Consider the following 14373-nt stretch of genomic DNA (forward strand, 5'->3'; position numbering starts at 1 on the left):
AGTCCTGTTTCCAACCCGGGTTTCATCTGTATCTGGTGTCTCAGTTCTGGGCCTCCACTCCAAACTGAACTTCCTACAACTAGGATGAAGTTCTGACATAGTCTGGTGGCTCAACTGTCCCAAACAAATTAGAATTAGAAGAATTCACTTTGTTTTTCACAACTTGGACTCATTTGACTTTACTTATGTAAGAGGCTACAGAAAATGTGACTGGATTATTTTGGCTTTGAAGTGCAAAGTGCCCAGTTTCCAGTAAAAGCTAATCTCCCTGTATTGTCCCTTTTAGACCTGGAGAAAAAGTGCAGAGAGACATTTCTTTCTAGAAAATGACAAATATGCTGCCAGCTTCCTTTAGATGCAGTAAGAACAATGCTTTTAATTCTGTCTCCTGACTCTCTACATGAAGATCATCAAATAAGCAGATAGAACAAGAAAATGAAATTTCAGATATGATGGAAATGAAATGCTCAAATGACACAAATGACAATGGGCAATTTTCACATCACTCAATAAACTGAGGCTCTATTCAGCCCTTATTTATGCCATGAGTTATTTTGAGTTTAACTTTTTAAAAAAGAATGTCAAGGAATGAAATTCTCACCCTTGGTTTTACAGCAGAGAATCCGCCTAACTTAAAAGAAATTTCAAGGAATGAAACTAACTACTTAGGTGGGGAAGGGGGCACAACCCAAGAGGATTCCCTACTGAGGAGTGAGAACATTGTTTTCTTCTGCCCCCAACAAATAAACTCTTATAGAAGTAGTGCAACAGCATTTGGGATGATGCAGCCTCCTTTTACAAGAAATAACTTTCTTTTTAATATATTCCCTTGGGCACTAGGAAGGAAAATCTTTTTGCCTCTTAGCTGCTGATTCAGTGACCTGAGAATTGGGTCAAAATGAAAAACATAATCCACAACTCTGCTTTCAGTTTGCTGAAAGCAAAGTATATATACTATATACATGTATATAGTATATATATATACTATTTAAAGATACTTTTTCTCATGTATATACATATATGTGCATATATGTATATACATGTATATAGTATATATATGACACATACCTGAATCACAGGTAAATGGAATGCTGATAAATATGCCTTAATTTATGGCTGCAGTTATATATTTTTTGTTAGTAATCATTTCAATTGATATGTGTAATTTGACAATGTCCAATAACTTCCCTTTTTCAAAAATTCTTGTGGGTTTGGTTTTGTTGTTGTTGTTGTTGTTGTTTTTGGTGGGAGCCTTTTCTTGGGTTTTTCTTTATTATCTCCACTCTTCTTGGCTATGGAGAACCTTAATCTAAGTATCCTGGAATGTCACTTTTTCAAGAAAATATATTTTAAATAATTTATTTAAAGTACATATTAATATACAATTTTGCATGTGACTTAGTACTACATTGATGACCTGATTCTCAGTGTTGAGACGTTATTTTGTCTGTCTCTTTAGAGATGGAGAACTTTACCCTTAGGAAAGATGGGGCTTTCCTACTTAAACTTTTCCTACTTCTTCTTTATCCCCTATACATTTAATTATATTACAACAGGGAAATTTCTCCTTTCTTGATGCCTGAATTTATAGTTTCAACTGCAGTTCACTTTCAGAGTCTCCTGGATAGGAAGCAATACTTAATAATTGGGCCTCTATGAACCCATTTATAACAGAATATCTATTTTCAAGGGGAGCTATGACACAGATTTTAAGAACTTTGTCTCTCTTGGAAATAACAGTTCAAGGGTTGAGTATTATATACGACATATCCTACTTGATGGTTCTTTCTGCCCTTTGTTGAACTTTGTTTGCTTAGACAGAGCAGCCCTGTGTTGTTTGCATATGAGAAAAGATTTAGCAAGATCCCACTGGAAAACAATGACTGTTGCAAATAGAAAACATACTAAACACAAATGACATCGTTTCGGGGGCCAAGTGCATTATGTTTCACAACTTGCAAACATGAATTCATTTTTGTCATTGTAGCGGTTTCTTTTTAGCTAACACTATTTTCTGTATTTGGTAAACAGGGCAAATTTCCAAATTTTGTCTTATGGAATAAAAAGACTTTTGGAAATGTGAAAGGGGGCACAGGGTGTTCACACATGACCGTTTCCTGTTTCCCACTGTCAGTGGCTTATTATTGGTGGCTTATTTTCATTTTGTCTGCCCTCAGAGGAGACGAAGCTTCTCTTTCAGGCACACAAACTTTTTGCTCCTTTGTTTTCCATTAAAAAAACAAACAAACATTACAAACACTTGGAAATAGGTAAACAAAGGGCTGAACCCCTCATGTATGGTTGTGAGACATAGGAAACTGTTTCCACATAAGGCGTGGTCCATTTCTAGGGATTATCGTAAATAGCGATGTTCCCCAAAGGCTATGAAATTCAGTTTAGCTTAAAGACTATAATTTGAGTTTGGGGCACTCAATAAACACTTGATTGATTGGATTAAATTCTACCTTTCAAGATTTTACGATTTTTTTCCCTAGGAAGTTTGTTCTTGGATAGCTAAAGTAACAATTCTGTTAGGTTAACAATATATTGATTGGCAGAACCAGGTGTTAGTCATGCCATAAAGATAAGCTTCTTTCCTGTTTTTCAAACTTAGGTCATTGAGAGTCCCTAATGTGTGCGACAGAGCCAACCTCACTCCTCTATAAGAAAGCTTACTCTTAATTTCTCTGTCTCCTCTATGCTCACACTTCTCTTCTCCCAGGAGATCAGCTGCCTTGTAGTTGAACTGGGTCCCTAGACATCTGCTTACAGGCTTTATTATAGGTTTCCAAGTAATAGAGAAGCTGCAAGGCAAAGTCAGGTTGACCTGGTGGTGGCTAGCAGGCAGTGTGTGCATGGTGACTGGCCAAGTATATAGGCACGTCTCCCCCTAAAGTATCCTATGAAAGTGGAAACATCCAGTGATAACTCATGAGACTGTTAGGAGCAATGAGTAAACTAATAGATGAGTTAGGGAAGCCAAGTGCAGAGACCAGGGGCATTAGTTACAGGGCAAGAGTTAGCAATCACTTGTGAGCAATCACTCGCAATATTGTGCCCTTGGGAATTTTTAAAAGCTTTATGCTTCTTTTGGGACTCCAAGACAAGTTCTTGGAAGTAAGCAGGGCAGTTTTTATTTTTCTTGTTGATGGATAAGGTTAAATGGCTTCTGTAATTCAATAGTGAATCCGGAGAATCCTGAATTTAGACTATTTAGGGAAGATAGTAGGTTTAGTATGGTCTTACAATGGATGAAAAGCCCCTTCACCCTACGAGCCTCTAGAGAGTGGGCTGTGGAATGATACAGGAGATGGGTTGGAGACCCCCACAAAAGTGATGGGAGAGAGCCTTCTCAAGAATTTACAATACTTCATAATGTGACCACTGAGAACTGCATTGATTCTTTAATGACTCAGTGCCATTTCCTGGCCTCCTCCATACAGATAGTAACTTTTTCAGGATTTCCACACTTAATGGGGTATGGGAAACCAAAACTTTGAATCTTTTTTGCTGAGAAATCCTTAGTTAATTGCTTCTACATCTTAGTAGGAGTTAGCGTCCCTAATTAAATATATGTATTCAATTATGGACAATTACCACTTTGGAATGGCTCAGCCCATTTCTTTCTTTCTTTCTTTTTTAACTTTTTAAAAAATTTAAATACACTAAGCATGATACCCTCTAGTTCCATCCACGTCGTCACAAAAAAGACAACTATCATATGATCTCCCTGATATGAGGGAGAGGAGATGCAACATGTGGGGTTAAGGGGGTAGGAGAAGAGTAAATGAAACAAGATGGAATTGGGAGGGAGACAAACCATAAGTGACTCTTAATCTCACAAAACAAACTGAGGGTTGATGGGGGGAGGGGGGTTGGGAGGGGGGTGGGATTATGGACACTGGGGAGGGTATGTGCTATGGTGAGTGCTGTGAAGTGTGTAAACCTGGCGATTCACAGACCTGTACCCCTGGAGATAAAAATATATGTTTATAAAAAATAAAATTTAAAAAAAATTTAAATACAATTAACATATAATGTATTATTGAATTCAGGGGTAGAGGTCAGTGATTCATCAGTCTTATATAATACCCAGTGCTCATTACATCACATGCCCTCCTTAAGGTCCATCACCCAATTTCCCTACCCCCCACTCCCTCCCTTCCAGCAAACTTCAGTTTGCTTCCTATGATTAAGAGTCTCTTATGGTTTGTCTCCTTCTCTGATTTTGTCTTGTTTTATTTTTTCCTCTCTTCCTCTATGATCCTGTTTTGTTTCTTAAATTCCATATATGAGTGAGATCATATGGTAATTGTCTTTATCTGATTGACTTATTTCACTTAGCTTAATACTTTCTAGTTCCAACCACTTTGTTGGAACTTTTTTTTTTTTTTTTTGATTGAGGCCATTTCTTTAAGAACACATCTTCCTAAGGAAATAAATCAAGAGCACAATGTGGTACATAGAAGAGAGGATGGGCTTCTGAGTGAGACATGTCTGGGTTTGAGTCCCATTTCTAAATAACCACAGGACAGAGGACCCGTCCCTTCACTGAGTCTCAGTGTACTCAGTTAATAATGGGAATAATATCCATCTTTTGCTGGGGTCTTGGGAAGACTAGATGAAGTGAAATTATTTTTATTGAAATAAGTTGACATTAAAAAAGAAAACTCGTGAAGATAAATGTATTGGATCACATTCTGCAGGTAAGCTAAGACTGTCTCAGATAACAGATGCCATGGTTTTAAAAGATGGACCATAATATCCTTCTAAATACATTCACACTGCAAAAATGATTAGCAGTGTGGATTATTAGAAGCCAAATTAAGCTGCTTTCCCATGCCATGCCACTGTCACGCAGAATGCATGCTCTGGGCAGATTTCACGCATTTTTGTCTTTGGGTTGGCGGAGCTGTCAAATGCCAGTTTTGAAAGATGAGGCTATCTACAGATGCTTGCATAACACAGTTAAGCAGAGAAACAAAAATGAAAATATCCCTTGGTCATTCACTGGGTGCTAGATAGCTTCTGTTTGTGCTTTCAGATGCACTCTCCACCCTGCTCCTACCGCCCTGGGCCCAGAGAAACCCATCTGCACATCTCCACCAGGGCTTCCTTGTCCTCTGGTTTATGACTGAGCTCAGTCAATGGGGATCATCAGCAGAGATTGGGAGAAGACAGTGACTAAGCTCAGGGTATTTAAAACTTTTTCAAGCCATACAGACATAAAATATGACAGAATTTATATGGCTTACCAGGTAGATACATAGCTCCTTATAGCTCAGTTGGCTGGCATAAGCCCAGCCCAGTGCCAGGACACGAAGGGGATTCCTATATAGGCTTACCTGTAACCCATTAGTGACACACTAAGGCATTGCCTTATTACACCTCATATTACCTATATTCATAAGATGTGCTCAGTAAACTTCCCATAGATGTAAATACATTTTTTATTAGTAGTAAAAAGTCTTGATTTGTTGTATAATTCTTATTTGGTTATGACTGAATTATTCCCAACTCTTTACTACAGCATATAGCAATTAGTTCCAATAACTGGATAGAAATGATACACCATGCTTTTTGCAAAACTCAACTGTAAAAGCAAGTATGATCACACATGTAAACAGCTCTCTAAGTCAGACAAATAGCATCACATTCGCTATTTACAGGGACTAGGTCCTTAAGAATAAATCATGAACAAATCATGGAATGCTTACAGGATCCCTTCTCACAAGCTCTCCATTGGGTACGACTTCAACCAGGTGGATGATGATAATCATGGAATTCAGAATGTAAGTCAGAAACATGTTCTTGTGCAGAGTCACCCTTTGGCAGCCAAGGCTCCTGGAAGAAAATGTAACAGAAAGCATTTTCTAGTGCCAAAATGTTGAAGTACCTGGAAAAAAATTTTTGGTAATATTTGTAATATTTCCTTTAATAATAGGTGAGAGATCTGTAGAAATAAGTGAGGCTGGTCCCACCACTTTTCTGCCTGATTTTTAAAAACAGTTTCCAGTCACGGAAGCTCCTAGTTTTCAGCCCTCAGCATGACTTCATACAATAACTGAAAGAGTGAGTGATAAAATCACTTTTAATTATAGCAAATGTCATGAAGTTAATTAAGAGAAGAACTCTTACAAGAGAAACCATTAGGGTTTGGAGGGTGCTTCTGATGAAAAGTCGAATATTCATTGATGTAACCAGGCAGAAATTGTGTGGCAAATGGAATAACAGAGCATGAAGTCAGAACCAAGGCTGCCCTTGACAAAGTACTGAATTCGTGTCCTTGACCAATCCCAGACTTTATTAAATCTCCACCATTCTTCTCTTTTGCCGTTTCTTCTATCATTTTCTTATTTCTCATATTCCAACTAGAATCAACTCTGTGGTTCTCCCTTTCCACATCCTCCTGATGGTGGAGCTCAGACACAGTCAGAGAATTCTAAATAGTCTCAAATTTGATCTCATTAGGAGGCATATTGTGGTTTCCATCTGAGGAAACCCATCCACGTTCTGCTGATTGTTGGCATAGCCATTTCCCACCTTTTGGGTACTAAACAATTTGTTGGATTTTTCATTCCTCTCTCCTCCACTTCATAAGCTTGTACATATGTATTTGTGTGAATGAGCACATAAATAAACATTAGTTTGAATATCCTATTTCACTTTTTGATGCAAATAGAGAGAACCCTGTAGGATGGCTATAACAAAATTGGAATGATTATCCTTGATGAACAAAAATCTTGCATTTACCATAATTGATCCAGTCAAAAAATGTTTAGCATAATATGAAAATTTAAAACATTCAGTTAATGATGCCAATGATTGATCACAGTAACTATTTCTAAAAAAATTTTCGTGGAAGGAAATTAGGATTCTAGGAATTTTGAAAAGGGAATTCTGGGAAAGATGAAATATGAGAATGGTCTGGGTTTATTTACAATGCTTTCCTAAATTTCAAATCAAAAGAAAATGTAATTATCTGTAGTAAAAAGTATATTTAAGTAATGAGATCATCTGTTAGGGCATTTTTTGATTATTGTAGCTACATCTTCCAACTTTCAGGAAGCATAGCCATTAGTAAATAGTAAATACAGAATATTTTAAAATTTGCAACTTGTTGAGCAGGGATAGAATGCAGAACTTTATATCCTGGAAGGGTTTAGAGAAGAACTTATACACACACACACACACATCCATGTACTACTTTATTTGGCAGCAGAAAGCTCTGTTAAACAAACCAAATCTAATTGGTTTTATAATAGTATTATAAAAGTAGGTTGCAAACTTAAGGCTTTAAAAAGAAAAAAATATTTATGCGAAACATCATACCCATTTATCCTGCATAAACTCTTCATTATTGAGACTGCTACATTAAACCTGTTGACCTGTCATTTTTCATAGAGTCATAATAGCATTTTATAATTCTTCTCACTGGGGGGCAAGTATCTGTGGTCTCATTATTGGTTTCAGCCTGGCTTAAATCAACAACAGTTGACGTGATCCAGAATTAAAGAGTACGGATGAATGCATCAAACAGCGTCGCTATTCTCATGCCTGTTTTTCTTTTGACCAGGTAGAGTTCAATAATCTGCCAATGTACATCAGTGTAAAGGACTGGTTAATACTCAAAAATCAAAAATCAAAATTAGAAATATACTTCCTCCGCTTCTAGGTTATTACTCCATGCCCTTTTGTCCCTGCTTTATTATTTTTTGTTCTTAACACTACCTCCTGACATAGCATCTATCTGTTTATTTGCCTCTTATTTTCTCTGTTTCTCTCACCAGAGTGGGGGTGCTAAAGGAATTCATTCTGTCCACCTAGAAGAGGGTCTGATATCCTACAGGGTTTGATACTCATGTTTTTAAATTAAAAATCTTTACATAAGAGCAGTTTTCTTCTTCACGCTGTGACCAGTAAACAGCTTTCTAGTACATCAAAGAATTACTTAAATGCTAGATTGTCTCATATCTTATACCTTGTATCGTACTGAACACTTGCCAAGTTCTTGCTGTAGGTATTAACTAACTAATATTGGACATTATGCTGTTGTTCAATAGTAGCAAAAACCTCTATCTAGTGCAGTATTATGTACATAATGAGAAAATGATCTGGTTTAAAGCTGGATAAACTGTTAGGTTCCAAAGGAAGAATATGACTAGTATAGAATATGAGTTCCTGTGTCTTAAAGTTTCAATATAATTTCTGCTTATTGAGTTTAAAAAATTTTATTATACTTACTTGATGACATTTACACTCAGCTTTTTGAAGCAAGTTAGAGGTCCTTTAAGTTTATTAAAATTCATTCAGTAATCCAACACATATTACTGTGTACCCATTTGATAATCCAACAAACATTACTGTATGATTCAGACCTTCTGGTAGATACCAGGGATATATGGGTGAACAAAACAGACAGCTTCTGTCTACGGGGACCTTATATGCTACATAATTATTTATTTACTCTTATTAGAATAACTATTCTGAAGGAGAGGCACAGGATGCTAAAGAGGTAGGTTAACTGAACTTAACATAAGGATTAGGTGTTCAACTGTTTTCAATGAGGATATTTTGTTGCTTGAATGAACATGATCTGTCAGATCTGAAATGTCTTAAGTAGAAAACAGCACAAAACTGATGTTAGCTATTCTTCATGCCTCTTTTTTTTTTTTTAAGATTTTATTTATTTATTTGACAGATCACAAGTAGGCAGAGAAGCCGGCAGAGAGAGGGGGAAGCAGGCTCCCTGCTGAGCAGAGAGCCCAACTCAGGGCTCGATCCCAGGACCCTGAGATCATGACCTGAGCCAGAGGCAGAGGCTTAACCCACTGAGCCGCCCAGGCGCCCCTATACTTCATGCCTCTTGATGAAAATTGGTATTTATTTAGATAGACCAAACATTCCTCGCTTTTTGAATGGCAGGGAACCCCAAGTACTACAGATTCTCTAATAGCAGGATGATAAGACAACATCTACTTCTGTCTTGGCCCAACCAAAGTGTCATTCAGATGTGAGGAAGCGATAATGATTTACTTAGGTATGACTCTCAAGATGCCATATTTTAAGGCTCAAACTGAATGTTATTTTCATGATTTTAGTTTACTCAGTGTAAATCTTCCACAGTGAAAAATGTTTCAAGTAACTGGGACGTTAGCTATGCATGTGTGTGATTAGGGGGAGCTTGAAGTTGTATGAGAAGGCATTTAATATTTGCCTTGAGTTTTGCAGATTGTGTAAACCAGTTTGATATCACAGGATAAGGAACAGCAGTGTTCAGTTCTTTGTAAGACTGTAATGATAGTCATATGCAAAGTAAATAAGGAAAGAAGTCAGTCATAAACCAAGTAAAAGCTGTTTTGAGTTTACTGGTACATGTGAAAATATGCACTGCAATACCTGCTGTGATTGATACAAGCAGTTGTAGCTTTCTGTGTAACTCAAAGTTTTCTTTACCTGGCTATCCTTTCTTGTTCACAATGGACAAGACAAGTGAGGGGAAGGGAGGGAATGTGGAATGGATTGCATTAAAACTCCTAGAAAAAATTGAAACACAGTGTCTTATACATCTTTCCTCTCCGACAAGAGACTTTATACTTTTTGATTTAACACAAAATCTTTATCCTTAAGGAACTCCTTTTCAATCATTATTCTTGCCTCTTTTCCTATTACTGCTGTTCTATGAGGGAACAGTTTGCCAAGACATGACCAATAGTCATCTTTTGTGTCCTGTCATGTCAAGGGTGGGTTGGGAGAAAGGAGGCTGGCTATCTTTGGTGCCATTGATTGAGTGGTGTTTCTGGAGCACTAGGAAGGCAACCAGAGATGTATAATAGTGGCTACTCTACAAGTACAAGATAAAGTGTTAACTCTCCATCCACTTTGTAGATGTGACAGAGAGTAACAGTGCATACTGAGTGAGTAGCGAGGAATCAGTATTGCTTCTGGAGGTCCCAGTGGAAGCCCTCTTTTTGTATTGATACGGCCAAGGTAATGTAACATAGACAATGCAGTGCAATAAGGACACCCCCTGCCTTCCAACATAAATCTCTATCCACTTTCGGGCAAGAGTAATTAATATTCAAAATTCAACAATCAGTAAGGCAAGAGTAGCAAGCAGTCAAAATGGATGTTAATGAATGTTCAATTGTGGTGATTTTTTGAGAGAAAACAGTGAGATCTTTTAGTAATTTAGGACGATTCCACAAAAATGTCAATTGATAAATTCCAAGTGGAACTGATGGGATAAGTGAATTTTATTGTAAACTTGCTTAAAACAGTCAGGGAACAAACACAGATAAATGACCACTTATGTGACTTTCTCAAGACGGTCTTCCCTAAGGGGATCTTCATCTTAACTCTCTTGTTGACATTTACTATGGCATCTAGTAGTGAGGAGTCTTGCTGAATAAATTTGATGTTTCTATTTAATCCCTCTCCATATTATTGCTCCTAACTATTTTTCCTGCAAAGAAAATGAGTATATATGTGAGTAATCTCCCAGATTTTTAGCAGCAAAGTAATGGCAGTTCCACAGCCTCCTGTATATTTAGTAACTGTAAATTCCTCTGCAGGCTTTCTTAGCCTGCTGGTTTGAGGGGGACACCTGCAGGGTTATTCCTTTTTATAGACCCTATAAGGTACATTTTATGAGTTGAGAGTGAGATTTCAATGGGATGATTATGAATGGGGCATTAGGTCTCAAAAGTGGAGCTGGGTGTAACTTCTCATTTTGGTTTCATGAAAGTTTTATGAAATTGATTAGATTTTGCAGAATAACTCAAGCCTGGGAATGCAGAATTAAGCAAGGGAGTGATGATTATATTTTTGCTCAGGTGTCACACAGATGATGCCACTTAAGCACATAAATCATAAAAGCTTCCATTGTAATATGCAGTAAAGACCTTAAGGCTGATGTTGAGCATTTGAAAACAATTCTGGGGAAATGTTGCTAATTAAAAGATAAAATCCAGTGATAGATCAGAATTACCTTTTATTTTTTGCTTTTAATTTTTATGAAATGCAAATATACAGAAAAAATCTGAACATTCAGAAATATACTTTAATTTTTTTTCATACTTTAATTTGAAGAAAACAGATGCCCTTGATATTTTTAATTTGGGTAGGTTTAAGATAAAATTAAGAACAAGTATTAAAATCAGATGTGACTGCTTTTCGATCTTAATATTGGTATCTCAGCATGTGTGTTTTTCATATCCTATCTGTCTCTGGTTGTGTGCACTCTGGAGAACAAGCTATTTCAGTTTATGTCTTCCCATTACCATATTCAGATTATAAATCAATAAGACTTGATTTTCCTCCTAAGATTTAAGTTGCTGTTTGATAGGCTTCTGGAATTGAGAGACAGTAGGACAAAATTAGGTGCTTTCTAGACAATCTGCCCCCAGATTCTCTCAGGGGTTTGTTCAGACTAATTCTGTTCGGGGTCTAATTGGACCAGTTGAGAAATACTTTACTTACGTGCTATACTTTTAAACACACATCTTCTGTGAAGATAGAAATGAGTATTAATATAGAAATGAGTGCTGAAGGAATATTCTTGTTTTCTTTGCTGATTTGGCTCTCACGTCTCATCACTTATTTAAGTGACTGTAGAAATAAGGAACTAAGAAATATCCCATTGACACTTGATTATCTTTAAACTCCTGAATACATGTATTAGTTGCACCATTACCGATTTGGGGGCTGTTTCTTTCAATTTTTTTCCTTTCAATTTTTTTATGGTTATATTAAAAATTTTAAAGGATAGGATTTTAGTGACAGACTTTTTAATCAAAGTTATATGGGAGCCAAATGATACATTTATTCACCATGGTCAAGTGCAGTTGAAAAATGAATAGAAATTCTGAGATTAATCATGCTATGTGTTTACTCTGATATATATATATATATATATGTGTGTGTGTGTGTGTGTGTGTGTGTGTGTATATTTTAAAGATTTTATTTGTTTTACTTGACAGATAGAAATCACAAGTAGGCAGAGAGGCAGGCAGAGAGAGAGAAAGGAGGAAGCAGGCTCCCTGCTGAGCAGAGAGCCCGATGCGGGGCTCGATTCCAGGATCCTGTGATCATGACCTGAGCCGAAGGCAGAGGCTTTAACCCACTGAGCCACCCAGGCACCCTACTCTGATATATTTTGATCATTATAAGTGAAAATACTCTTCTAGTCTAATTCTAATAATTAATCCCTTCTGTCTTGCTGCTTTGTTTATATCTTTCTCCAGTTAAACCACATATGGAAGGAGCTCATTCTCTGTTTATTTAAATTATTATTTACTTACTGTTACTTAATTATTATTATTCAGTTAACAAAAAATTGCTACTCAGTTACATTGCTTGGTCAGAGTAAGAACTTTGACTATGTAAGATATAGACCTAATGTGACAGTGGTATAAGATGAAGGCAAAGATTAAAAAGGGTCAAGGGAAAAATAATAATAGTAGTTGTGTTCAGGATGTGCTTACAGGTGTTCCCCCCACCCCCAGCTTAATTTTCTTTAGTAGTAGCATGATAATATTTTGACAAAAATCAAATTAAGATTCTGTTATACTATGTATGAATCACTGTATATTTACTTACATTATATATCTAGTTATATTATCACCTCTTTAAAGTATGGAGGATTATTTTAGTCTGAGCCTATGAAGGAGCTTTTCTTGACCCTTTGTATAATACCACACAACTAAAGAACATATTAGTTGAAGGAGACAGCCCAGTAGTTTAGAAATTATTCAGAGTTCTCATGAAAGAGTAATATAGTGCCTCCTGCCTTTGATTTACAGAAATCACACTAAATATAGGACATGTCTAGGACTGAATTGAACATACATTACCATCTCACACGCATGATGAAGTCATTCCTGAAAGAACAGAGTCAATGCTTCCAATTCTCCTTTATTACAAAATCAATACTTATATCAACTTAATCATTTTGCCATAGATTCTGCAATCAAGTGCCTGGACATGGCCTTGAAATAGAAACCTCCCTGGGATTTTACTCCTCAGAGTGTTAGAAGATAACTGGTTGATGATGCTTGGCTTGCAAGGGCAAAATATTGACACTTAACTCTTCTTCCAGAATCTGCTTGGTCCCAGCTGAGTGAGTCAGAACCAGAAGGGAGCCTTACCTTCCTTCTATGGCTAAACACCATTCTGCTCTCACTAGCTACACTTCTTTTCCGGACAAATCCACCTGTGACAAGCTCTACAATTAGACACGGTACATTTGAGCCTCTGGCCATGGCCTCCATATTTTAGGAAGAGGGTGAAAGAAGGAAGAGGAGCCTCTCCTGAGTACTTCTTCAATCTTAGCCATGGTAAGTGGAGCCTTTCACATGTTAACCCAATGTACCTATGGGCTCACAGGACTATTTCATTTTGGGAAGAAGCCATATTACTTTTGAAAATTATATGAATCCATCTTATTTTCCTCAGAGATAGGGTTAAAAAGCACGTTTTAAGTAATTCCACTTTCCTTACTACTCCATGATTCACAGTGTTGCATTTCTCATGTGGTTTGCAGAAGACCACCCTTACCCTAACTTGTACAGTTTACCATTTATTTCAGTACCTTAAAGAAGAAAATAAAAAGCAGATGCTATATGGGTACTTACTTGAAAAACACGAAAATCCCCAGTGAAATCACCAAGGTGAAAATCGACAAAGAATGGCCTACAATAGCCAAGTAGTACAGGACGTATGCATTCTGGAACAACAACAACAAAACAGTTATAAAAATGAACAGGCAAATAAATGATAATAGAGGAGGGAAAACAGTTTCTATCTTTAATATCCTTTAAAGGGGCGCCTGGGTGGCTCAGTGGGTTAAAGCCTCTGCCTTCGGCTCAGGTCATGCTCAGCAGGGAGCCTGCTTCCCTCTCTCTCTCTCTGCCTGCCTCTCTGATTACTTGTAATCTCTGTCTGTCAAATAAATAAATAAAAAATCTAAAAAAAAAAATCCTTTAAAAAATCCACTAAAATTATAACAAATGTTTCGGAGAATTAAATTATATTGAATCATAATATTTGGGGTTAACACGTTAAAATATTACAAGATTATCAGTTATATTAGAATATGCATGATGTGGTGGGAAGAACATCAGACTGGATTCATCAGCACTGTTCTTTACTCAGAGTACTAATCATTAAGTCTTTGTGTGACTCTCATAAGTCAGTCACTTCGCCCCTCTGGATCTCGGTAGGCCTCATCTCTAAAATAGTTTGGTCAAAACTAAATGATTTTTAAAACAATTATCTGCTGCGTATAAGAAACATCGTTAACTACTGGGATACAGAAATACTGAACATAAAAGGACAGGAAAAGATGATCTGTGCAAACACTAACCACAAGAA

General features: G+C 36.8%; 1 protein-coding gene across 1 annotated transcript in view; it reads right to left on the minus strand.

The window, feature by feature from the left end:
• Positions 1-14373, minus strand: part of CALCR (calcitonin receptor) — a 154815-nt gene that overhangs the window by 33056 nt on the left and 107386 nt on the right. Inside the window, exons 7-8 of the mRNA XM_047695792.1 lie at positions 13635-13726; positions 5718-5844 (exon numbers count right to left, since the gene is read on the minus strand). Coding sequence (XP_047551748.1) covers positions 5718-5844; positions 13635-13726 — 219 coding nt within the window. The remainder of the gene's footprint in view (positions 1-5717; positions 5845-13634; positions 13727-14373) is intronic.

This window comes from Lutra lutra, chromosome 11 (assembly GCF_902655055.1).
Source record: "Lutra lutra chromosome 11, mLutLut1.2, whole genome shotgun sequence".
Lineage (NCBI taxonomy): Eukaryota > Metazoa > Chordata > Mammalia > Carnivora > Mustelidae > Lutra > Lutra lutra.